The following is a 27,584-nucleotide window of genomic DNA, read 5'->3' as shown; positions in this document are numbered from 1 at the left end:
CTGAGATCCATTCACATTATCTCCTTTCAAAAATGTATCATAAACTGTGTTATCAAAATTAACAGTTTTGACCAGCTCAAAAGGTGTCATAAAACAGGTGCACCCATGCTGCCCTGTTCCTCCACACAATTTTTATTCATCATCTCTTTTCAACAATTACTGGAGATTTAAAATTGGCACAAATCACATTGCCACTCATTTCCACAAAGTTCAGTTTTGAACGTGTTAACATGTACCTACTAAAAATCATCCAAAAATGCTACACACCCTGCAATTTCACACATTTGTCCTCTATGACCACTTTCCTTTCTGTGAACTCTTTGGTATCATGCCTTGATCCCCATTCCCTACTGTAATTAAGCTTAAGTGTAACCGAAACATACGCTTCTCATTTACCCCTGTTCCCATCCCCTTCTCTTTCTCTGCTGGCTTTCTTGTGTCAATACTTGGACTGTAACCCCCTGGGGCAGGGTCCTTTTTCACTCGGTGTAAACCACCATGTACACAGATGGCACTATATGAATTAATCACAATCATCAACATCACCTTATGTAGCCTTCATGGTTCAGGTTTCTTTGGATATTTGTATTACTTGATGAGAATCGAACACCACCTTTTGACACAACGTATATCCATCATTATTGGATACAGGGATAATGTTGTAATAGATGTAAAAAAAATCATATCTATCTACTAACAAAAAAATGCATACAAGCTTAAACATTTGCTGGGATATAGCAATAAGTGGCAGACCTCCCATTCATTCTGTGAGGCAAATGTCCTGGGTGCAGAGCCTTGTGTGCCTTTAGGACACTGCAGAAGCCTATCTGAGGCTCCTGACAGGGTCAGAAACTGTCTTTCTAGTTTTCTGGTAGCACAGTTTAAAGTGTCAGCTTCCCCAATGTGTCCTGGACTCGTGCAAAGCTCCGTGAGCTCCAGGTAAGTGGGTGGTGGTGGTAGAGATATCCCATGGGGTGCACCATCTTGGACGTTTGCTCCATGGGCTGGAGAAGTCTGCCACTGTATAGCAGTTCTTATACAAATCTCTCTTTTAGGTAGATATATGAAAGAAAAAGAAAGTGCTTGAATATGTTTTCAACAATTTAATGAGTATGCTGATACCAAATACTTTGCTCCGTATACAGATATTTTTTGGAAGGGGGAAAAGAAAACCAGAAACAGTGGAGAATATGAAGTTTGGCCATCCAGTGACAATTAAACTCTGGGTTTAAAATATTCACCACACAAGAAAGAGTGACTCAAATTACTACTGGGATACAACAGCAACTTTTCACTTTTGTTTTCTGTATGTAGTCACATGCCTGTAGACTACTTTAAGAACCAAGGAAATTTACACTGAACGCAATAAAAATGGACACTTAGGCACTAGCATGGTCTGTCCGTAGTTCTTTGCAACCCTCTAAAAACTACTGGACAAGGGGATTAGCTCATCTCATTTAAAGCCACCTTCAGGGGAACAATTCCAAAAACCAGATGGCAGCTATGTGCTGCACAACAGCACATCTGCAAAGGGTCCAAGAAGATTTTTGTTGAAAATGCAGCGGATCCACACCAGATAGTTCGTGAAGGGCTTGATGTTGTCTGAAAATGTATGATTCTGATGGGACAAGATGTAAGGCATGTATGTGTTTTCACCTTGCTCCTGTATCCACACTTCGTATTTCACCTCCCTCACTTTCAGGTATTTCAGATTCCAAGGGATCTGCCAAGATACAGAGAGCTTTGCTTCGCTGGTACCTTGGACAGAGGCTTGACACTTGGCATCTCTGACTTTGCCAGGGTAGAGACCACTAGTCCACTTTTGCCTCTTGGGCCCAGGCTTAGATTTCACAGTTTTCCTGATCACTTGGATAAGGGAAGCAACGTTAATTTTTGTGTCCTGGTAGATACGAAACAGCCACTCGGGATTTCGGCAACAAAGATGGCGGGGAACTTCACTACTTTTTATAATGCGGTCTTGCTCTGCCTTGTCTAAGTGGGCAATTCCTCCTTGATCCCAGGGTCTGTCTGGGTGGGTCATCGTGTTCTCCTTCTCCATGTTCTGCCAGGCAATGTACTGAAGGTCCATACCAGGAAGAGTGGCCAAAGTTTTGTAAGGTGTGTAATGTTCAGGGTTTATGGCATAAGGGAAGAGTTCTACAACAGTGGCTCCCCTTGGCAGGAAGAGTGACAGTGCCAGCTGAGCTCCGTGCATGCTGACAAGCATAGACGCATTGCTTATCAAGCGTACAATATCAGAAAAAGTATGGTCTTCTATGGAAACTGTAATGGTTTTCATCTGAAACTCCTGGGCAAGTGCCAAGATAAGTTCTGCTTCATTAAGGATTAGTCTGTTTATGGTTCGACTGAATACTATAATATATTCTTCACTGAGTGTTCCTTCCAAAGTAACATTCAGCTTCTCCCTCATGAACTTTGTGAATTGCCGAATCTCATTGCCAGAGACCAGGATGTTAGCCTTTGGCCCCTGAGGCTGAACAAAGCCGTACTGATACCATGTTGTGATTTTTGACAGTCCTACATATGACTTAGTAAAGCAAAGGAGCCGCCCAAGGGTTTTGAGCTGCTCCCTCAGGAGTGGTTGTTTGCTGCTCAGGAGTCTGTACAGCTCAAAGTGTAGCCCTTCGCCCCACCCTTCCATGAAAAACAGCCTAGTCTCCAGGTCCAAATCTGGGAACTGCTGCATGGTATAGAAGATGGGGAGGAGATCATCGTGGAAAATGTGCATCAAGTTGTCTGGGTTGAATCTGTTCACAATCAGTGCCACGTCGGGGACAAAAACCGGCTTGGGCATAAATTTCAAAGCTGCGGCTGGCAGTTCTACAAAGTTAAAATATTGTGTGTTGTGGTCCTCCACCGAGGAGAGATCAAGCAGGGCAGGCTGGAACCTTCGGGAGCCCAAGTTGGGAAGCATGACTGAAGAGTTGCTGTGGAAGAAGACAAATTCCTCAGCCTCCGTGGAGTAACAGAGAGACTCGAAACGGCAGATGCGGTCAGTGTGCATCCTGCCCGTGCACACCATTCTGGTGCCATCTTCCACCAGGGCCTGGAGAGCAGCATGGTAGTCAATGCGGACCTGCAAGATCTCCTGGGACTGCCGCGTGAGGACCAGCTCCTCTTCCAGCATAAAGACGTGTTCTCGCAGCTTGATGTATTTCCACGACACAGCTGCAAGGACACACACTAGCAAGGCATTAAACACAGACGCTATGTTCATTCTGGACTCGAGGCCTAGCAGGACAGCAGGTGGTGAACACAAAGGACGAGGGAGGCATCATTAGTTCTCTTTAGCATGGTGGAAGCAAAGACCTAAAAAAAAAAAGAAAGAAAAAAACCCCAAACACAATTAAGTATAAATGATCACAACGTCCCTGTTAAGTTTCATACCATCACTGTCAATTTTCACGCTTTTCAATTAGGTTCCTAAGTTGTTCAGCTTTCCTGTAGAAAAAATCATGCAGATAAAAATCTAAAAATACCCTTAGGAACAGCTGCACAAAATAGTCTCCTTTCTAACTTTAGTGGTGCCACTCTTTCAGCAGAAACGACAAGCCACTCACTGTTGCAGTCTAATGCACAGATGTACAAACTGCCTCAAATTTATGCTTTATTCTCAAAACTTCACCTTATTGAGTTCACCACCCTGGGAATGTCTGGGGGAGGAAAGTGTGTTTATAGGCACACTGCAATTTCTTTGGCAAATGTCAAATCTAAGCTTCTTACCTCTTTCCAAAAGAACACTGATGAATAGAAAAGGAATCTTCAAATTCTAATTTTTCTTTCCTCAGTGAGGAGATCACTAACCAAACAACATGAAGACTAGGATGGGGATGGTAACAAGAGTCTCCACTTGGAAGCACTTTGTGGTACAAAGGAAACCATGATGAAACTCATCAGTTCCACAGCATCAAATTATGGGCATGAACCTGAATGATGGTCACTAATTGGACAACTCAGCAGAACAGGGACATTCTACAGTGGTGCTCAGATGACATCATCATCCCAGTATCCATTGTGCCAGCAGCGTAAGAGACAATGAGCTACAGAGAATAAGGAAAAGAATAAGAAAAGTGTCATAGTAGAAGTGAAGATTGCAGGCAGGTGGCTGGCTCTCCTTTGTCTTCAAAGCTGGGGAGAAGCTTTTCTAAACTGTCAGCAGTCAAAAATGAGATGGACATGAAGAATCAACGATATGCATTCAAAAGAAGCCTATGCCAGCCATGACACCCAGAAAACTCAATCCTAAAGTTACCTGGTCTAGAAAAATGGAGAAACAGCACTAATTCCCACCTCCCAACACTTTGGTATATCTATCAGGATTTCACAACAGATCAGATTGTAGTGCTAACCATATTCCTGGCCAATATGCTAATTAATTCAGTCGACGAAACACAATGACTTTAAAGAACTGGCTCTGCCTTTGCAAAATTCTAGAGGTGTACATCCTACATCCTGTAAATGTTCTGGTGGTGTCATTTGAGTGTTCAGGCTGCCTGTCTGTTGCTCATTCTATAGCAGGGATGACAAACTCATTTCAAACAGAGGGCCAAAGTTAGCTCTCATGGAGTCTGCTGAGGGCCAGAAGTGACATCATTAAGCAGGAAGTGACATCATTAAGCAATGATGGCCAGAAATAAGCACTCTGTTCTCACACAGAAACTCATTAGTTGCAAATGACAGAAGAGAAAAGTGTTCAACTCTTTTTTATAATTTCAAGATATGAGAGCCCAATTATCATGCCAATTGACCCCAATTGGGTGCTTCTCGGGGCCAAATCTGGTCCATGGTCCTTATGTTTGACAACTCAGTTCTATAAGCTTACCTGCTTATAGCATTCTGTAAAAGGAAGAAGCATGCTTGTTTGACACTACCAATAAGAAGAAAAATGAAGGTAATGGGCATGTGGGGGACAGAGAACCATGGATAACTGACAGCCCAATCCTATCCACACTTTCCTGGGAGTAAGGGAGTAAGCCCCATTGACTCTAATGGGACTTACTTCTGAGTAGACATCCATAGGATTGGCCTATCAATCAGCTGATACTGGATTCATAGGTATGAAGGGATGCCTGTATGGTGGGATGAAGGGTGGTATGAAGGGATGCTAGCAAACAAGTGCAATTTTTTTTAAATGGACAAAAAGATTGGAAAATGAACTCCACAAATGATAGTCGGGTCTGACAAAGCAAAATCTATACTGTGAGGGAATAAGTGACTCTATAAGCCAGTTGTTTTCAGACTGGGGTGTCGCGACACCCCAGTCTGAGGGCCCTGGCCTCTTTCCCCTTAAGGGGTGGGGGCAGGGGGGAGGCAGCAACGTGATCCCCAACATCGCGCTGCTCAGGAGGGCTGCAGGGACTGGGTTGCACTCACCAGTCCCTGCAGCAGCCTGTCGGAGGTGTGGAGAGCCTTGCGCGAGCATCTGCAGGTCTCCCCAGGTCATGAGAAGTGAAAGTGGAGCTCCACTTCTGCAAAACCGGAAGTGGAGCGTGATCGCTCCACTTTCACTTCTAACTAGCTGGGGAGCCCTGAAGACGCTCGCGCAAAGCTCCCCACACCCCCGACAGGCTGCTGCAGGGACTGGTGAGTGCAACCCAGTCCCTGCAACCCTCCTGAATGGTGTGATCCTGGGGCTCATGTCGCTGCCTTCCCCCCGCCCCCGCTGCCTCCCCTCCTGCCCCCGCAAGGACTTACAGTGGTGCAAACTCTCAGGGTTGCAAAATCAGCATTAACCTGAGAACCCAGCGTTGCTCATTTTTTGTGCTGGAATCTGGAACTGTTTCCTGTGCTAGAATTTCTCCCCAAGGTCCCAAAACAGGATCTTCACACAACACTGATACATATTAAGAACATGTCAACAAATCAACTCTATATGCTGGGTAAAACCCTCCTGCAAAGAACAAACATTTAAACACAAAAAAATAAAGTTACTAAACCCCATCGTTGTTGCAATTCTTCAATCTAGAGCTAGGGTTCCCAACCCGTGGTCCGCGGACCATTGGTGGTCCGCAGCGCCCTCCCAGGTGGTTTGCGACCTCTCTGGTGGAAAAAGAAAAAAAAATGCCCTACCAGGAAGAAAAAAGCCTCTGCAGCACCAGCAGCCAATCAGAGCAGCTCAGAGCCAATCAGAGCATAGCCTTTCTCCGTCTCCTGCCTCCCCCCTCCACCCCCTTCCCTCCTTGTCAGTGAGTGCCCAGACAAGTGAAAAAGTGAAGCGCAGGCGCCTTGTAAGGTGCGCGTGTTTGTGCAGCCTCCTGGCTCAGCTGCATGCGGAGGAGAGGTGCCCTGCCGCCCACTGCCTCCATTCCTTGACCCTGTGCCTTGAGGGCAGCCCTCGCAGCCTGGTTTTTCAGGAGTCAAATCAGGACTGCAGCCAGCCTGGAAAGTCTCTTGGGCAGACGGGCGGAGGAGGGGGGGAGGCCACCGCCAGAAGAGAAGGAGGAGGTGGGGGGGCTTGAGGAGGGGAGGAATGGAAGTAATAAGGAGGAGGAGGAACAGGCTCCCAAAGGCATGGCTGGCTGGCTGGGAGGGGGTTCCCTGGGAGTGGGTTTCTCTGGATGTGATTTCCCTGGGAGTCCGGACTCCAGCTGGCCAGGGAAGAAACAGTATGCTCAACCCCCAGCCCTGATACCCCCTCCCCAGTTGGCAGGATTGGGCCCCCTGGATGTGCTCTTCTAACGCCCAGGGGTGGAGCAAGGGATCCAGGCAACCAGGTTTTGGCACCTCTTTTGGAGTGGGAAACAGGCAGCACCTCTGCTGTCTTACTGCAAGCTGCTCACCTGGGGAGAGCAATCCCAGAAGTTGCAGAACAGGCACCACCGTAGCCAAGTACAGCAGGTGCAACCCCTGACTCTTCCTCCTCAGAGAGCAGCAGGAGCTTTGTCCATGGGGAGCCCTCCCCCACTCCACCCTCGGCCAGTTCCCTATCTCCTCAGATTGCAATCCTATGCATGCTTACCTTGGAGTAAGCCCCATTGACTATAATGGGACTTACTTCTGAGTAGACATGCCTAGAATGGGGCTGTTAGTCACACCGTGGCTATGATGAACTTCTCCAGAAATTTCTCCAATCCCCTTTTAAAGGCATCTAGTCTAGACACCATCATCACATCCTGGGGCAAGGAGTTCCACAGACTAATGGCAGAGTAGGCAGCTGCTGTTTTGTGGCTGCAGCCTACCTATAGGCTTGCTCACACTCTCTTAGCTCCAACCAAAGTAGTCCAGAGCTAGAGCATGACAGCAATTAGAACAGGAAGTGAAGAGAGGCTTTTCCCCCCTAAAGACCTTGCAGTGCACACCAAAAGGACTTTTCTTCCTGAGACATGCAGCAGCCATTCTGAGATGTCTCTCTGAGCTGACGCTTCCTTCACACGTCTTTTCTCCTTCAGGACCCACCTGGCTAAATTGTGTTGAACTAAGGACTCTGGACTCACAAGTGGGGGGGAGCAGGGCCAGGGTTGTGTAACAAAAGGAACTGTGGAGGGATGTGTGCGCTTTTTGTTGGCTCATTTAACTACCTTGCATGACTTGTCTATAATCCCCTTGTGCTTACCCTCTCCCTTTTTGAGGTGTTTTTCCACACTTAAAAGAGGCAAGGGCTGTGCGTAATGTGGTCTGGTGTGGGGGAAAAGAGACTGGATTGAATTGGGTGGGTGTGAAAACATCTGAGTTGGGGAGGGAATTATTATGTGTACCATGTAAACCCAAGACTTTCACAGCTAGTGAAGCAAATGCAAGCACAACCATCACATTAATTATTAAATAATCTTCTTGTGTATTACAAATTTAATTGGTTTTTTTGTGTGCGAGGGTGGGGTTGCATGTGGTCCCCACCATCTCAAAATTTTTCCTTAATGGTCCCTCAGCTCCTAAAGGTTGGGAACCACTGATCTAGATCACAGCTGCCCAATTAGTAGTTGTGTACCACACACATGCACCCCAAAGACCATCATGTTGCATGGGAGCCACACAAACACTGCATGCAAGCAGAGTGTATGCTGCGTGGAACTGAAGAGCTGTAGGTGTGATCAGCATAACTAATAGATCCATGATTGCAATTAGCACTCACCACGGCAGCTTATTAACTTGCAGCCACTGCCACCTCATTTTACTCTATGTAACTGGCAGATTAGGGTTTCAGGACATGTCTGAATGCACACCTGATGTCACTCCAGCAAGGGAAATTTGATGCCCATGCAAGAGTCGGGGGTGGGTGGAGAAGAAGCATTGAAAAAGGCTCTCTTGCAAGGAGAGGTGCTTGGCAGTTCTGTTTTTCTCCTTCCCCAGTGTAAAAAGCTGTCAGAGCAGGAGTTTGTGTTTCATATGCAAACCCAAACTGCTTCCTCCCCCTTCCCACTCCTCTGATCACCCTACATCTGTCAGCGGTGTCCTATTGCTCCAGCTGGCTCACCCCAATTTGCTAGCCTCCCAGAGGTCAGCCTTGCACACAGGATGATTTGCTGCAATGTTCCTGAAAACCCACAAAGGGCAGCGAGATTGAAACAAATAGCCTGGTGCCATTTTACAGACCTAGAGTGCATCTGGGAGACAGACAAGAAACTAGTTATACTTTCAGACAATTAAAAATAGTCTCTTTCTCTAACACACACACACTAGAAAAATAGTCCTAATGATGAGGAAGAGAGAAAACAGCTGAAAATCCATTTCCCTAGGCTGTAATCTTATATACACTTGCTCAGGAGCAAGTTACTTTGATCCTGGTCCAAGAGCACCAGACTATTACAGCTTTGGACAGGAGATCAAAAAGTAACATTGGAGGAAAAAAAACTGCTGGGACTAGACATGCAGCAAAAAGAGGTGGAAGAAAGGACTGTACAACATATGGACCAAAAGTAGGGAAAACACAATTTTGAATGCATCCCTACAAACAAAAATATTCTGCGATCAGAACAGCTGCACAGCAGGCAAGTGGGGTAGAACTTTCTTCCCCTTATGTGCTCAAGTTTTACTAGCTGCAGGACTGTATAAAGTGGCATCCCTACTCACTGTCTGCAGTGATACTGTCCAGTCTACCACCTCAGGATTCGACTGCAAGGATGGACCAGGCCAAATTACATCATTGGTCTAGTTGTCAGGGCCAAACTGCATGTGACCATAACAAAGTGCTTGGCCTTATGGTGATTAACCCATTTTTGCCCAGCCCACATTTGGTCCCTGTTGCATATAAGCAATGTTGGGCAGAAGTGGCTTAAGGCAGTCACAAGCAGTTTGGCCCTGCTTAGCTTTTCTTTAATTGCAGGGGGCGCATGGGGGAGGCTAGTTTGAGAGTGTGGCAGGGAGCTTTAATCCTTTGTCCTCACCAAGGATTCAATCTGGACTCCATAGCATCTGTGGGAGGCCCAATAGGAACAAATAAAATTGCCTTTCCCCTATCAGCCCATGGGGGGCCTACCTAGCTCAGTGATCAAAGTTTAACTGCATCTGCCCTCCAGAGTTTTAGACAGAACTCTTTCCTAGACCCTCCTGGAGAGGTCAGAGATTGAACCTTTTGGATGTGGTGGAGGTAGCAATGCAAAAAGTCTTCCACCTGCATTCTGAGTGATACAGCCCCAGGAAAACAAAGCCACATAATGGCTCTGAACATTGGACTTCCCTACAAAATACAGGTTTCTCACACAGTAAGGCCTGAACTTCTCAGCTACATTAATTCAGGTTCTATCCTCAAGCAGCTGCTGAGGTTCCTACACTCCAGCAAAGCCCATTACCAATGTGCGACCTACTCTAATTTTCCTCCCCAGTAACACCATGGTGGAAAAATGTTGTCCCTCAGCAGCTTCACACGGTGGGAAGCTTGGCAGTACCAGTTGTCCAATGCTGAGAGGAGTACTGCTGATCCCTGATGCCAAATAAAATTCCAATTCTATCCAACTTTCCAGCTCCAGTGTTGCCACAATGCAGACCTATGGTATGGGAACAAATGTTCCCATACCTTTAGAAGGCCCCGGTGACTGCCCCTTTACCACAGGATGCAGCACACACCCCACTGGCACAACTGCACCAACACTGGAAAATTGGATAGGATTGGGCCTTCAGTCAATAGATGTAGGAGAGGGATGCATTGCTTCTTAGGTCGTATTGCTGAGCCTTCCCCCACCTGGAATCTACTTTGGCTCTAGAACGGGCAGATACGTCATGCAATGAAATACAGTGGGCCCTCAATATCTGCGGGGATCCATTCCTGGACCCCCTACAGATACTGATATCCGCAGACAATGAAATCCATAGGCAGGACCTCGAGACACACATGCTGGAGTCCTTGAGGCCCTTCAGACGAGGAGTCGGCACCTGCATTGAGTCAAATCCACAGGTGATGAACGTGTAGATAAGAAGGGGCCACTGTAATGCACACTGGTAACAAAGAGGCTTCCACGTACCTGCCAGTGTTTGACAAGTCAAAAGAGACTGATTTCAATATCTATATCTCGTCTGCAATCCTGCTCCTTATATTACCTGACTGAAGGCCCAATCCTATCCAACTTTCCACCACTGATGCAGGCATGCCAACAGGGCATGTGTTGCATCCTGTGGGGAGGGGGCAGTCACAGAGGACTCCTCAAGGTAAGGGAACACTTGTTCTCTTACCTTGAGGTTGCACTGCTGCTGCATCAGCACTGGAAAACTGGATAGGATTTGGTCCTAGGAGATTAAAATACACACCAATGACACTATGCTGAAAGTAAAGCAAATTAATAGAAAATCAAGTACATCTGGTGTTTGCATTTCTTCCAATTGCACCACTAAAAGTAAAGAAAAAGCAAAAACACCCATGCTGAGACATTTCATGTCATGATTCTTTAATAATGGTCGACTTCATGAGTGGTTTGCTTTTTTGGTCAATATCTGGTTCATAGCTGACCTCTTGCACAGTTAAATGTGCAGAGCCACTGACCTCCTGCAAGGAATTGTAGCAGCAACCTGGCTGCTTTGCAATTAACGAGGCAGGTCACACTTAATCCAATTGAAATCTCCGAGGGTGGCGAATATTAAATTTTCATTGCGCAATGCCAGCATCCCAAACAGCAGCATGTCAAGAAAACACACTAACATTTTGGAATCCAAGAAACATCCCTTAAGCATGAAATATTTATCACCCTTTTGACGTCTGCAATCATGAACAGCTGGGTGAACAATGCTGTTTACTAAATTCTTTGCTCCTCAACCTGTAAGCGTCAGAAGAGCCTCAGTTAAAATACAAAAGAGGTAAGGCTCCTTTATGGCACTACCTTACATTGGTCTCTCTAAGAGTGCGCAAGTTTTGGGGGTTATGCAGAGCTCTTCATCAAGCAGAAACTGAAAGTAGCTAAAATTCTTAGCTATGAGGAGAGCAGGATTATTGACAAACATTCTAGCCTTTTCAGGTAAAAAACGACCTGACCACAAAACTCATAAAATACTATACACTGAACAGGAAATCTTGAAATTGTGTTGCTAATTCTGAATCTGAAGAGCAGCAGACCCCTGCTTTACTAGGGTAATCCAATTCTGGAGACACCATTCTATTGTGAAAATATTGTAAAATGAACCCAATATTGTTCTTTAGCGATTCACTCCCGCGGATGTTGAAGTTTCTGCCACAGAGCTAAGCTATTCCCCTCTCTAAAAGGCGATTTAAAAAGTGCCTACTGTACTCTTTAGGGACTATGGTTATCAATTTGCACAATGTTGCACAATTATAAACAAACACTCCTTTGCCTTAAAAATATGATAAGTTTTCATCCTTGCCATGACATCCCAAAAGATTTTTACTGAAGGATTTGTGCCTTCATTTGTGACCAAAGGAGATGGAGCGAGTAAGTTGCATTGACAGATAATGTCTACAGTTTTGTATGAGTTGAAAAGTGTAATTATTAAACACAAAATTACAATGCTGTATCTTTCCCTCAATATATATAGCCATGATATTAAAAATGTGCTACTGGCTAAGAAGCTACCTAGATGGCTTGCATTTGCATTGGCATTTGCATCCACAAAGATGCTACCAAAGGCTTATGCAGCAGTTCCCAAACTCTTTGTTTGAAGGGGAGGGGCAAAGACAGAGACATGATCACCCTCAGAACAGCTTAAAAAAGTGATCAAAGACTGCAGAGGATGTAGCCTGGCTCATGTTTGCCACATGGACACACAGAAACCATTCAATAAGAGTCACAAAAAAATCACAACCCACAGTTACTGACTCCACAAAGAACCCATTAGGGCACTAGGTAGGCTAGGTAGAAGTAGACTCACATTTTCTCAGTGAGATCTCTCTGTCAGGAAAGTACAGTCTAACAGAAAACATCAGGCTCCTATGCAACAAATGACTAGGAATTGCAGATTTATTGAGCAAAAGTGTCCCCATCTTGTTGGAGACCCCTCAGACTAAGAAGGCAACAACCCTCACTGGCAGAGAATTGTGAAGATTTTCTCTATAAACATGAGGACTAGAAACCTACTTTGTGCCTGAAGCCTTAGCACATAATTCACTGGGCCGTTCAGGTATGCACATTCCAACATGTCATGCCTCTATATACGAAAACGCTCAGAAAGAAATGGAAAGCGCTCTCTTGCTCTCTTTCACAGACACACACAGACACACACCATTTAATCACTCACTATCTATGAAGACTGAGACTGTTTGGATCTTCAACACTACTGTGCTCACATGCCCAAAATTAAGTCAGTATTAAATATTTGGAAGACAAGTGTAGCCAAGGGACATAATCCCAATTGAAATGAATAAACATTGCTAGCAAACTGTGCTTAAAGCTTTCAGCCGATTGACTTTCTCTGGACTACATATTTCTAAATACAGAACAATATACTTAGGGTCAGTAAATATAATAAAAGCCACATACATGTGCTTGTGCTCGTCAGCTTCCAAGTTACCTTGCCACACTCTGCAGACTGTAATTCTGAGACACATAAAAGCAAAAGCAAAATGAATTACTTTGATGTTTTTCAATGGGGAAGGAAGTAACTAGCCATAAATTTATAAGGGCTCACATTTGCAGCCTGAGCAATAAAGGATCTTCACTTTTTTTATAAAAGATGTAGTCACTCTAGATTAAAGCAAGAGATAATTTATTTATTAGATGGGCCATTAATGAGCACTACTCACCATTTCTAGAACCTGCTATAAGCCAAAGCAATATAAAAAAACAAGTTGACTGACTATCAATACCCCAATGTTTCCTCTGACATTTAGGGCAGCATCCTAATCAACTTTCCAGCACTGAAGTAAGGGCAATGCAGCTCCGAGGGAAGGGAACAAACATTCCCTTACCTTGACGAGGCCTCCATGACTGCCACCCAACTGCAGGATGCGGCACATGCCTCACTGGCACAGCTATGTCAGCCCTGGAAAGTTGGTTAGGATTTGGGCCTCAGTCTCTTAAACCACTGCACCACTACTCTTCAGCCTTGGTGTCCGCACCCTAATAGAGCTGTGAAGCTCTGTTTTGGGGTCGTGGCAACGTATGGGAATGCAAAAGGTTGAAGACCACTGAGTAAAAGAGGAGGCACCTGGTTTCCCCTTCAGGTTCCAGGAGATTGTAACCCAGTCCTGCTCAGGTTCCTAGCAATTTGTGCTAAAATAGTTTTCACTTGTGCCAGGCATCACAATCACTTTTTCTGCTCTCTCTCAAAAGAATATTTGGCTACAGTGAACAGTGCTGGGAGGGCACAGGGGGTGGGAAGTGGGTGGCAATGGGGTGGAAGGTGGGTAGATACGGTCCTGGGAGGAAGGTGGGATCAACGATGGGTTGCAAGTCTCATACTTTATTGATTTATTTAGTTGCTCAGGTGGTGGCACGAAAGAAGGTTGAAGAACACTCCACTACACCACACCAAGTCAGGGGCCTGCACGTAGACATAATAAAACAGGGGCTCTGTTTCAAATGTAGCTGCAACAGCCAGAGGTCCACAGGCAAGAGGAAGAAGGTGATGCAAATTACCAGACATTTTTCTTCTCTTTAGAGGGAACTGTTGCAAATGACAAAACAAGGCCAAAACAGCCTTGGAGTTAGCATCCTGGAGCCTACCAGTTGCCCATGTGCAACAATTTATAGTCACACAGTTAGCAAGGAGGGCCCTTTCACACCTTTTGATAGCCAAAAATTGCAGCGAAGGATGGCTATAAGCATGTTATTTAGCAGGATTGGAAACATAAAGCCAAACCTATTTAGAAGGCTTCTTGTTCCATTTGCTTAGCTTTATTCATCATTAAAGCCTGCGGGATGAAAGCACAGATGAAACTGACAAAGTCAAGGGGGACATATTACCTGAAGCGATTTGGAGAACACAGCAGAACATCAATAACATTGCTGTAGGTTGTTTGTGCTAAGAGAAAAGCTCCCTTCTTCACTTCTCCAGATTTGATTTTCTTATGCAGTCAAGCCACCAGCCTCTCATTCCACGAACAAAATCAGATGACCAAATGCAAAAAGTCAAGGCAGAATTGTGTTTCACCTAATAAATCTGACTTGTACAGAAGATCCTTGGCCCCATCATCAAAGGCTTGCTGTATAACCTATTTTTGTTCATTAATAGTTGCAACTATACTATGCCACACAACACAGATTTTTTTAGAAGTGCAATAAAAATGGGCCAGGCTGCATTAAATGCAAAAATGCATTAAAGCAAGTTAGGTCGTAAGGACTTTGGGGAATCCTCTCTACACTGGAGAAAATCATCCAGAATATAGGTACTATAGAAAAAGTACTACCCATAATTTGGATTATATCAAGTAGGGATAGGCAATTTGTAGCATGAAGCTTAATCTTTTAGATTGTGAGCCCTTTTGGGACAGGAAGCCATTTAGTTATTTGATTTTTCTCTGTAAACCGCTTTGTGAACTTCTAGTTGAAAAGCGGTATATAAATACTGTTAATAATAATAATAATAATAATAATAATAATAATAATAATAATAATAATCTGGCCTCTATTTGGCCTCTGATTCCAAAGACCTTCCTTACTTTATTTCAGTTGCTTTCTCTAAGATGCAATTAAAAGGCTCTTTGGCTTCCCCACTGTGTGGGCAGCAATAGATACTTGGTGTCAGAGCAGCAGCTGAGATGTACCTTGTATGTGAGAGAGTCAAAAGGTGGAATCAATATTGGTTTCCCATGAAAGTTTACCTGCTAAAACAATCCTAGTATATTCTGAGATCACCAAACTGAGAATTTCCACCTGGATCACAGGCTGGGGCAAAAACTAAAAAGAGGTACCAAAATGCCAGACTCCCTATTGTTGACCACACAGAAGTCAAGCTTGGAGTTATTCCAAGCAAAAGACATAATTCCAAGATATTAATAAATATTTCTTTACCTAGTGCATATTTAATCTATGGAGCTCCTTGTCACAGGATGTTGTGATGGCACCTGACCCAGATGCTTTAACAGGGGATTGGACAGATTTATGAAGGCAAGAGATTACCAAAGAATCAGCTACTGTTTTTGGCGAGGGGACAGACTGGAAGGGCCAGATTCTTGCATATTGGGAAAGGAGAAACACCACAATTTGACAATGGACTGAATATGGAGACCAAAGAAAAGAGAAAAGTCAAGGGGCACAGCCAAGACTTTGTGCTTGCTCTGCAGGATAGATGGTTCCACGAAGGGATATGGGGGCAAGAAGGCTTTTGAGGAGGAAGAGAAGTTCAGTCTTGGACATACTGAGCTTGAGATGAGGATGAAGCTCCAGGCTGAAATGTTCAACACTGAGATGTTGGACTGAGAGGAGTAGAATACCCTAGAGTAGAGAGGTAGAGCTGGGTATTGTCAGTATATCAGTGGTACTGAAAGTAATGAGATTTGATAAGATTAGCTAGGGACAACATGTAGAGAGCAAGGGACCAAGAACAGAACCCTAAGGGACCTGACTGCAAGAATCAGGACTTTTGATAGAAAGGGTCAAGTTCTTTCTTAGGGTTGCAATATTTAGTTCAGGGGTTTCCAAAGTGTGCATCGGGATGTCCCCAGTGGCCCCTGCTATCTGTTCTTCTAGGCGCTGCCATGTTGGATCTTGCAAAATCCAAGATTTGGATTTGGGTGCTGCCATCGTGGATCTCATGAGATCCAATATGGCGGAACAAGAGGCTGCAGGGGCGTCGTGACCCAGGTGAGTTTGGAAACTACTGATTAAGGACCCAATCCTCTCCAACATTCCAGCACCGGTGCAGCCACAATGTAGGCTCAAGTTATGGGAATAAATGTTCCCATACCTTGAGGAGGCCTCTGCGATTGCCTCCCCACTACAGGATGCAGTGCATGCCCCATTGGCACAGCTGCACTGGCACTGGAAAATTGGATAGGATTTGGCCCTAAGTTGATTAATCTGCAAGACTAAAAAGATTTACCCTGATTAACTGGTCAGCGGGTTTTATTAAAAAAATGTTAAAAATATGACTTTTAATACAAGCAAAGTAGCTAAAATTGAAAAAACAAAACTGCAGACACCAAACTCCATCTTGAAAAAAACATTCCTTCCTATGTGTAAGAGAAAAGGGAGTATTTCTTCTATGGTGACACATTTTGGACATCTTTCTCTGCCCCATTTCCTTAACCCATTTTTGCCTGGCCCACAGGTGTGCACATTTGGTCCCTGTTGCGTATATGCAACGTTGGGTAGATATGGCTTAACTGGGTCTTTGCAAATCCCATTATTTTGAGTTGAAGCATCTATTTAACAATCCTCCTGAAGCGTAGGACTTAAGAAGCCCTTAACACTTTTCCAATCCGTCTGGGCGAAAAAAATCAAATCAAGGGATTAAAAAAAAAAGATGAAAATTAAACTACAGTGAGATTTTTAACCTCCATTTCAAAATCAAAAAGATTTACTGTGCTGAAACAAGTACCTGATATTGTTATTATGAAAAAAGCCCTCAGCATCTCCCCGAGACAATTAGCATTAAGAGCTAAATTAATGCTCAGCGTTTTTGCCTAGGTTAAAAAGAGTTCAGCTGTCACCAACCATCTACTTCTCAGCTGAAATATTATATAGCCGAGAGTAAAGAGGAAGCCAGTTGCAAAGATCTCTTGAAGGGGGAGTCAGAAATTATTTATAGCATGATGAAATGCTGCCTCGCAGGTTGGGAGACAGGGAGATCATCACATGGAAGCAAGCAAGCAAAGCGGTACATGAAATGGTAGCAAAAGTGAACATACCCGTCCAAATTGGGTATAAAAGACAGAAAGCTTTCCATTAATGCCACTTTCACCACTTATCCCTGACCAATGCACTCGCCTCCTCCCAATGGTTCAGGGAAAAGCAACAGTCATCAGATAGAACAAGGGACATAGTTGGGGTAGCAAACTATTGTTGCCCTGGAACAGCCAGCTGATACTGAACTAGGCTCCAACAAACCTGGTAGCCTCCTCACCTGTGGCCAGGGACTCTCTGGCATGCAAAAAATTCTTTTCACTGTTATTGATGGGAGGTGCAGAACCCAGGACAAGACTGGGAAAGGAGCGACTGTTCTCCTGCAAAAGACTAGCCAGAGGGAAAAAGAAAGCAGTTTTCTTTTTCTTTGCAGACAATTTGGGGAGGAAAACGCACAGGCTGTGTGTCTTAACTTCAAGCCCCTGCATGATTTGATCTGAGCATCAAGCTTCTTCTCACATCAGCACAGTTCTCATTCTTCTCGCACTGCCTCAGTCAGCACGAGGACAGCAAAACAACAGGATGGCAGCTTCCAGGATGCTTGAGTAGATTTGATGCATGGCACTCTGTCTCTCCCTTTCCACCCTGACGCTGCAAGACAATCCTAATCTCCTCAAACCTCCACTGCAAATGTACACACCACAGAAGAACATTAAAGGAAAGCATGTCAGTAAAATGCCTTCAAAGGAAGACAAACGTGACTGAACAGCAAGTGCTTTTTTTTCTTATAAAATAGGATCATTTGAACTTCCTTGTGTTTCTGTATGAGAACTGTGCTCTGTACCTACTCTAACCCTTCTCCACAGGATTAGATTTAATTTTAATTGTTTAAATTACTGTAGATACTCAGGTATAGCTCACATAGCATAGTGAAATTTTTGCCAAGTAATTAAGCTCCAATTCTCGCTTACCTTATCTCCGGGTCAGTCAGAGGTCAGAGCCTTTCAACTCTGAAAAGTTTCTTTCTCTGCTCAGCTCAGGCAGGCACCTTGTTAGTTGCTATAGTAATTTTCCTGGGACATTCCAGCCAAAGTTAACCTTCTATTCTCCTTCCTTCTGCTGCAGCCTGGTTCTGGTTCTGCTTGGCAAATGCTTGCAAAGCAGGTCTGTTTTTGGAAACACCAGGATGGGATCCTCCTTCCAAGGCTACAATTCAGTGCACTATGACTTAAGAATAACACCCATGGAAAGCAGTGGGTCTACTTCTGAGTAAAAAGGGTTGCAAATATCTCCTCTCTCTTTTAAATTAAAATTTTAAATTATAATGTATTAAAACGTATTATTTCACATCTTTATAAATATTCTCTCACACCATTCTTCTACCTACACAAGTGCTGAGTGCACAGAAGAGGGAGCATGTTTAACAGAACGTGTGAAATAGACCTTTATCCACATAGGATTTTCCACACACTCGGGTTCCTGGTGTTGTATCAAATTCCCATGCACGTACACCTGTACGTGCATCCTTTTCACACAGGTTGTAGTCCTATCAAGATGTTACCCCCCTCCAAGACCATGTATGCACGGGGGCACAAGGAGATAGCACTTGCAAACCCTGCCCTACCCACAATCAATGTTTGTCTGCAGCAACAAATGCACTTCATGGGGAGGACAGTAGTGGACTTCACATGTGTCATCAACAAGGGTGGGGTTTGCTGGTGTCCTCTCCCTACACCCAACAGGTACCAGAATGTTACATGTGGGGCAATGTTACATGTGGGGCAATGTCTGTATAGGGTTACTTTGCATGTATGGACTAAAAACTTGGTCATCCTGCTCTGTCGCCTATTTCACCAGAAGAAAGGGCTGGACTACATCTAAACACATGTATCTGTATATTGGTACCAGTTCACACACCTGAGAACAGTCAGAGGACACGACACTAACACACACACACACACACACACACACACACACACAAACACTCAACACCATACATTTCTCTCTGTTTGTGCTGAGATGTAGAGACTGTGATTAAAATGCCTCTGTTCCTGTGCTCCCACTGGACTTAATTCTGGCTTTTAGTATGAAAGAGGCCCCATCTTTGTTTCAGAGATGTTTTCGCCGACTTTGAAACTGCCAATTATCAGTTGGATTAAGAACACAACTTGTTTCCAAGACTTAGGCACTAACAGTTCTAACCTGCTCAGCGACCCCATGTGCAGTACACACAGCATTGCTGGTTTCTGCTGCCCAAGCAGGATGTTCACAAACTGGACAACCCCACCCAAGCACAGAGTGAGCTTTTCAAGAGCTTTGACATTAACCACTACCAAATATTCATGTTTGCATCTAGCAGACTGCAGTCAGAACAGAGAATCTGGCCCACAAGTAGCAACAGGGATCTTGCCATGCAAATAGTAATGATTAACCCAGATTCATTTTTATTTCGTTAATTCAAACCAACAAAATGTTTATATAATTCACTGCTCCTGCTCCTTTTATTGTTTGTTGTTTTCTGACCTTGGTTGGTGAAAAGGGATCAATATAATCAATTTAACATCTGTTGTTTAGGCTACTGCAAATACCGCAGATGACCATTAATACCTTTTAAAAGAAGCCATTTGTACTAAAGATCATTTTCCCAGCCGCGTATCTTAGAGCCCAATCCTTAGGGTGCCAAAATGGCTACCGCTGCATCCTGCAAGGGGGGGGGGAGTTGAGGTACTTTTTTGTTCCTTTACTCAAGGATAGGCCTCTGTGGTGAAAGGGGGGGATCTACTCAGGCTGGCACTAGCTAAACAGCTGGCATAGGTCCACATGAACATGTGCTGTGGGTTCAGTCCAGAAAGGGGGTGAGGACTCAGCAGCTGCAGCTGAACCTGCCCCTCCCCACCTGTATTCCACCCTCCCCCTCCTCTACTGTTGACATACCTGCTCTGGCAGGTGGTGGCAGAGCCAAAGATTTGAGCAGGAAGCAGTATGCTGAGGAGTGCGCTGCTGAAGCACTTTTTATAACCGGTACTGACTGCTTTACAACAGTGCCAGTGAAGGAGGAGTGTTGCCAGTGCAAAGTAAGTACAGGATTGGGCTGTTAGACACAGATGCCTGAGGAAAGACAGAGGGGCACTCCATTGCCCATCCTAACCCAAGCACAGAGATGCAGTGCACGGAGATACCCCATTGTTCTGGGTTAACAATCTCTGAGTTAACAAGAGGAAGGTGTTTCTTCCCCTTGGGTTCCCCAGCTGTTTGAGGTACAGTGGAGGAAGCACCTTAAACAGAGCCCGTCCTACGGCAATGCCAAAGCTCCAGAACTCTCTGCAAGGAGTTCATCTTCTCTTTTTGCCTTCCAGGAACAAGCAAAGACTGTATCACTTCATAGGGCACTTGGAACTCTCCAAATGCAGAGGGTATTTCTCTCCCTTATTTGCTGGGTTGAGTCTCTCTTCCCTCTGCTTGCTGATTTAGCTTAGCTGCTTTTTGGTATTATTTTAGTTGTTTTTAAATGGTTGTATTTCTTTTAAAATACCATTAGCAACCTCAAAGAGCTTTTGGTGCAAAAGCCAGAATATAAATACTGTAGCAAACATTCGTGCAATTTGCCCATAATCAGCACTGAGGGAAACTGGACTGTCTTTAGACAGACCCCAAAATAGTCAGTTGGTTCAACACTGGCAAATACAGCTGCCTGACTCCAAAGGAAAACAGTAACAAAATATTTTGCAAATTAGATCTAGCTTCTTCTGACCTCTTGCTTTAATTCACAACAAATGAGTTAATTGAACCAGGTTACACACCACTATTTTTCAAGCGATTGGAGCTGCACAACTCCAAGTAGAGGCAACTGCATGGGGCGGGTTAAGGCTAATTCACACAGCCAATCTGGGAGCTCAACTGAGGTTTGCAATTAGCGGCTTCCTCAGTGGCCTGGGACAAGTAGGAGAAACCAGCACAACAGCCTCTCCATAAGGAAGTTTATGGCCTATCTGAGATGCGCAGATGAAAACAACAAGAATCTCTCTCAATATAGCACATGAGTCTGTGATGACTCTTGGGAAGCTCTCTTCTCGATTTCAAGGGTGAATTCAGTTATACGTATACATCCCTCTGCAGCTGCAAATCTAAGTGATGATTTTAAAAAAACAAAAAAATACCACCACCGGGGATCAAAACACAGACAGAGCTTGCATGTCGCCTCACATCACCTCAGCCATGATACTGTCAATGGCGGCAGTTTATGCTTCAGGCTACGGAGTCTTCCAATGACGAGACATCGACTGATTCACATCCATGTGAGGCATACCTTGCTGCTCTAAACAGATTGTACGCAGACTGAAGCCAGACACCGAGCCAGCGGGGCAGGTGTCTGATCATAAGCTCGAGAAGTCAACTTGGAGAACACAATGCTAAAGAAGAAAAATGAGGAAGCGTAAAATCTGAGATCCCATGGCTAGCTATGGAGTGTGCATATATCTAGGGAGAGAGTTGGTGCTATTTAAACCTTGTGCTGTCTGCTGCGAACACTGCAATTTGGAGAGTTGTAGACTTCTTTCGTCTCATTTAACCCTGGGATGTTATACTAAAAGGCTAGGACAGCACTTGCCGAGGGGAACAGCACGTCAGTTTCAATTAAATTCAGGAGGATTCCTACAGATCCCAGGGGACAGGGTTCCATCAGGCAACCCTTTCCACTTTCCAGAAGCAGTGCTTGAAAACTGGCATTTTCCAAATTTTACAGAGCACCCTGTGGTGGTGGTGGTGGGCTTGCTTTTTAAAAAGGAAAATCTCAGTGTTTAAAACGTTAATCAAAGCCGATTCCAAACCGCCAGCCTCCTGACACTTCTTCACAGCCCACACTGGCAGAGGTGGTTGTTCCTGGATTGACCCTACTCAGGGGTGCCCCCGACACCAGCACCAGCACACAGCTCCTCTCTAGCTCCAGCAGCATGAGCAGAGACTGCAAGAGCACAGCTCTCAGAGGCAGACAGCTCTCCAATCGCGCCTTTGCAGTCACCGCCTGCTCATGCCATCAGCACCACAAGGGCTTTGCAAGAAGGAGGGGAGGGTTCCTTGGCACATCAGGGAGGATGCTAAGGATGGACAGTGCAGCCTGGTGCCCTTCAACATCATATCAGTCCAGTGAACAAGTCTCGTCCCGCCCCAAGTTTCTGCAGCACCCTCTGCTGGCCAGGACCCCCTCACCTGCTGCTGGTGTTGCTGGGGCTCCTAGGACACTGCAGCAGTCCTTGCAGCCGCCGCCGCCGCTCCTCCTCTCCCGACTGCAGTTTCAGCAGCAGGGCTCTCCGCTCCCCGGTGCAAGCGCACAACTTTGCCAGGCGGAGGCAGCCTTGGGTGCCAGGCAGGCAGAGGCTCCCCTTCCCAGCCGTCCTCACCGACAAGCAGCAGCTCCGCTCGCTCCCGCGTCCACGGCCGGTCTTTGGGGTCCAGCAGGCTCCCAAACAGGACACACGCGCGCGCCTGCTCATGCTCAGTCCCGGCATGGTCGGGCCAGCCTTTCAGCCAGCCCCTGAACTGCTCACCAAAGGTGCATGCTGGGGGCTGTAGTTTTTCCAAGTTCCTCATCCAGATTGCGCATCCCTGCTTTCTAGTGGCAGGGAGTTCCCAAGGGACCAGAAGGCGACATCGCTCGTGCTGTCTTAGTATGTGTCAGGGCTTCACTTGAAACGAAGGCACACGAGGCTCCCTGACACAAAAGGCAAGAAGAAGTAATATAATTTAGCTATATTAAAATTTAATATATTTTATTAAATATAAAATATTATATATATATATATATATAATATAAAATATAATATATATATTCTATATATATTAAATTTATATAATATAAAATATAATATATAATATATATATATATATAATATATATTCACTATATATATATATATATATATATATATATATACACATACACACATATACAGTGTATATAAAGTATATATACTTTATAAGTATATCTATAAAGTATATATACCATAATATATATAAAGTATATATTCTGTGTGTGTATATATATATATATATAATATAGTATACACCGTTGGCAACCTTCAGTCCCGGAAGACTATGGTATCGCGCTCTGAATGGTGGTTCTGGCACAGCGTCTAGTGTGGCTGAAAAGGCTGATTTGGGAGTGACAATCCCTTCCACACTGGGAGCAAGTGCAGTCTGTCCCTGGTCTGTCTCCCTGGCCATGGGCCTTCCTTCTTTGCCTCTTTGCCTCAGACTGTTGGCCAAGTGTCTCTTCAAACTGGGAAAGGCCATGCTACACAGCCTTCCTCCAAGCGGGCCGCTCAGAGGCCAGGGTTTCTCACTGGTTGAGGTCCACTCCTAAGGCCTTCAGATCCCTCTTGCAGATGTCCTTGTATCGCAGCTGTGGTCTACCTGTAGGGCGCTTTCCTTGCACGAGTTCTCCATAGAGGAGATCCTTTGGGATCCGGCCATCATCCATTCTCACGACATGACCGAGCCAACGCAGGCATCTCTGTTTCAGCAGTGCATACATGCTAGGGATTCCAGCACGTTCCAGGACTGTATTGTTTGGAACTTTGTCCTGCCAGGAGATGCCGAGGATGCGTCGGAGGCAGCGCATGTGGAAAGCGTTCATTTTCCTCTCCTGTTGTGAGCAAAGAGTCCATGACTCGCTGCAGTACAGAAGTGTACTCAGGACGCAAGCTCTGTAGACCTGGATCTTGGTATGTTCCGTCAGCTTCTTGTTGGACCAGACTTTCTTTGTGAGTCTGGAAAACGTGGTAGCTGCTTTACCGATGCGTTTGTTTAACTCAGTATCGAGAAAAAGTGTCGGAGATCGTTGAGCCAAGGTACACAAAGTCAATATAGTATATATAACAACAACAACAACAACAATACAACAACAGTATTTATATACTGCTTTTCAACAAAAAGTTCACAAAGCGGTTTACAGAGAAAATCCAATATCTAATGGCTCCCTGTCCCAACAGGGCTCACAATCTAAAAAGATGCAAAAGAATACCAGCAGACAGCCACTAGAAAAGACACTGCTGGGGTGAGTATATATAAGTACTATATATACTGTGTGTGTGTAATACATACATACATACATACATACAGTATATATAAATTATATATACTGTGTATATACAGTAGAACCTCTTTAAGTTGACCACCCAAGGGACTGAAGGAGATTGGTCAACATAGGGAGGTGGTCAGCATATGGAAAAAAAGTGATTTAAATATTATTATGTTTAGCCCCCAGGACAACAAATGCAAGGCCAAGTTATTATTTACGTAGATTGGATTTTTAAAAAGTCTTATTGCAAATATCAATGAGAATTGATCCTCTTGTGATGTTTACTATTTATAATATCTATATCTATATCAAGAGAATAAACAGCCTATAATCAGTTTTTAAAAAACCCTGAAAATTCATAAGCTTAAAAAAAATTGTAAGTTTAAAAAAAAATACTTTGTTTCATAGCAGACAGGTAGACCAATGCTATCCCTTGCCAGCCCATAGGATGTAGCATGTTACATAGCCCCAACAGCTAAAAACACTTTTTTACTTGGGCTACCTGGCCTCCACTGGGTCTTCTCATGTTCACTAAATGCCAGAAGGTGTTTGATATAGTCCCTCACTAAAAGCTGTTGAGAAAACTCCAGAGTCAGGGAATAAGAGGACAGGTCCTTTCATGGATTGGGAACTGCTTGAGGAGCAGGTAACAGAGAGTGGGTGTCAATTGGCAATTGACAAAAAAAGTGGAGAGAGTTGGAAAGTGGCGTGCCTCAAGGATCTATCCTGGGACTGGTGCTTTTCAACATCTTCATAAATGACCTGGAAACAGGGATAAGCAGGGAGGTGGTCAAGTTTGTGGATGACCAGAAGGGATTGTGAAGTGCTCCAGAAGGATCTCTCCAAACCTGGAGAACAGGCAGCAAAATAGCAGCTGTGTTTCAATATAAGTGTAAAGTAATGCACTGGTGATGGGAAACAAAGTGAAAGGACAGTGGCTTCACTATGCACAAGCAACCTCATGTCCCTCACAACTTGGTACATGTCCAGGTACAATCGGCAGCCGATGCAGGTCTGTTGGCTATGTGCAGTGTGCCCACCTATAAAAACCTTTTCATACAAGTGCTAGCAGGTGTAGGGGAGGGATTGTCGCATGGCTTCTTGCTTTTCCAAGATGGGACAAACCAGACAAAACACAGGCCCACAGTATCGCGTTCAGTGGGCAACTTATGGAGGCTAAATTAATACAATGGTCGAAGTGGTCAAGATGCAACTTACGGGGCTGGTCATTATAGAGAGGTGGTCAACTTTGGAGGTTCTACTGTATATATATTTATAAGTAGTAATAGTAATAATATAATAATATATAATATTAATAGTAATAATATAATAATATAGTGATATTAATATAATAATATATAAATAGTAATATAATAATATAGTAATCATACTATGATAATACTAATATATAACAGTAACAATATAATAGCAATATAGTAATCATAATATAACAGTAGTAATATAATTGCTAAAGTAATAGCTAAGTATCTGCAAGTATGTTTCCTTTATTGCTGTGCAGCAATGCAGCAAGGATCCCATAAGCCTGGGATGAAGGGGACTGGCTTGCATATCACACCGGGAGGCTTCAATTGGGGCAATTCAATTGGAGCACAGGAACAAAATCACAGCAGCTCTTGTATATATTCAGGATTAAATTGGGGAAGCTGGATATTTGAAGAGCACTTCTTGTATACTGGAGTTTCTTTTTATAGCTCACAGTAACCAGCCAGCCTTCAGCCCACATTCAACTTCCCACCCCCACTTTGTTGAGCCCCATAACCCTCTTCATAGAAACTAATTGCTGATCTGTGTTTGGCAGCTGTTTTGTTAGTCATTCCCTGCACATTTATGGTACCTGAGAGATGAAAACATGGTCATGAGCCACACACACACACACACACACACACACACACACAACCATATTCATGCTCTGCGGAGCCATCACTATGCATGAAAGTAAAACACATCGGCAGCCCAGTCCTACCTAACTCCCTGCATGGTGGTGTGATAGCACCAAATGTAATCTGCTGGGGAGTTTCAGCATGTTGAGGCCTCTTCGGGGGTACAGAACATGACTGGCACCATGGGTCAACTCAGACTTGTGCCAATGATATTGTTGTACTATTCTCTGTGTTTCCATGCTTTAGCAGTGTGGCTTTTAAGCTATTTACTTGAATGGCATATTTTTTATTATTATTATTTTTTTTCACATTTTTATACCGCCCTTCCTCCAAAGAGCTCAGGGCGGTTTACACAGCTGCTCCTCCCTTCTTTCTTGTCCTCACAACAACCCTGTGAGGTAGGTGAGGCTGAGAGAAAGTGACTGGCCCAAGGTCACCCAGAAAGCTTTGTGGCTGAGGAGGGATTTGAACCCAGATCATCCAGGTCTAAGTCCACCTCCCAAACCACTACACCACCCTGGCTGTCTGTCCAGGTGTCTGTCTGACACCCAGGTTGCTGTCACCCTGGTTATTCTGTCTATTCTGTCACCTTCCATCAACATCACATCAACCAGTGAAGGCAAATTGAGCCCGGGAAGGGGCTTAGGATTTGGCAGGAGCCAAACCCACCCCCTTGCCAGGTCCAATCTGCCCTTCTGCCCACCCCATCGTCTCTCCATCTTCCACCCCTCCCCCTCCCAACTGTGTGATCTTACCAGCAGCAGTGAACATCCACTGTCCGTCATTATGCAGACCCTGCTGCTCACTGCTTGTGGCAGTGGCCAGGCCACACTTGCTGGCGCTGTCATGTTTGCAAAAGCTGTAAAACTGTTTATGCCACCATAGGACTGGGCCAAGAAGCTGAAGTAACCTGAAATACACAATACACCCTATGCCAGTGGCTCTCACATGTTTAGCACAGAGTCCCACTTTTCAGAAAGAGAATCTGTCAGGACCCACCAGAAGTGATGTCATGACCAGAAGTGACATAATCAAGCAGGAATTGTTTTAACAATCCTAGGCTACAATCCTACCCACACTTACCCAGGAGTAAGTCCCATTTACTATCATTGTTAAAAGAATATACATAGTAGCTTGTTAAAAGTCAGGTCTGGAACATTTCCCCAAATACAGTCACATACCATGGTAGCATCAAGTCTAATATATCAAAAATAAAATATTGAAATGAATGGGGACCCACCTGAAATAGGCTTGTGACCCATCCAGTGGGTCCCAACCCACAGTTTAAGAAGCACTGCCTTATGCCTTTGACACAGCATCGTGATTCACACATTGGTGCTATAACTTTATCTTATACCCAGTCAGATCAATGGGCCGTAATCTATAATAATAAATTGCACAAACCAGTAGCAAGTCTCCCAAGTTTTCAAACTAGGGTCTTTCCCATCCTGACATAAAGATGGAAACTGGGAAGCAGGTGCACACAAAG

General features: G+C 44.5%; 1 protein-coding gene across 1 annotated transcript in view; it reads right to left on the bottom strand.

Moving 5' to 3' along the window:
• Positions 1 to 5: 5 nt before the first annotated feature.
• The window catches only part of POMGNT2 (protein O-linked mannose N-acetylglucosaminyltransferase 2 (beta 1,4-)), an 80,956-nt gene continuing 53,377 nt past the window's right edge, over positions 6 to 27,584 (bottom strand). Inside the window, exons 4-5 of the mRNA XM_066630973.1 lie at positions 22,326 to 22,827; positions 6 to 3,330 (exon numbers count right to left, since the gene is read on the bottom strand). Of these exons, the coding sequence (XP_066487070.1) occupies positions 1,502 to 3,238 (1,737 nt within the window). The 5' untranslated portion in view covers positions 3,239 to 3,330; positions 22,326 to 22,827 and the 3' untranslated portion in view covers positions 6 to 1,501. The remainder of the gene's footprint in view (positions 3,331 to 22,325; positions 22,828 to 27,584) is intronic.

This window comes from Tiliqua scincoides, chromosome 5, assembly GCF_035046505.1.
Source record: "Tiliqua scincoides isolate rTilSci1 chromosome 5, rTilSci1.hap2, whole genome shotgun sequence".
In the NCBI taxonomy this organism is placed as follows: Eukaryota; Metazoa; Chordata; class Lepidosauria; order Squamata; family Scincidae; genus Tiliqua; species Tiliqua scincoides.
Note: the sequence above shows the minus strand (reverse complement) of the source record. Positions and strands in the feature narration are given on the sequence as shown.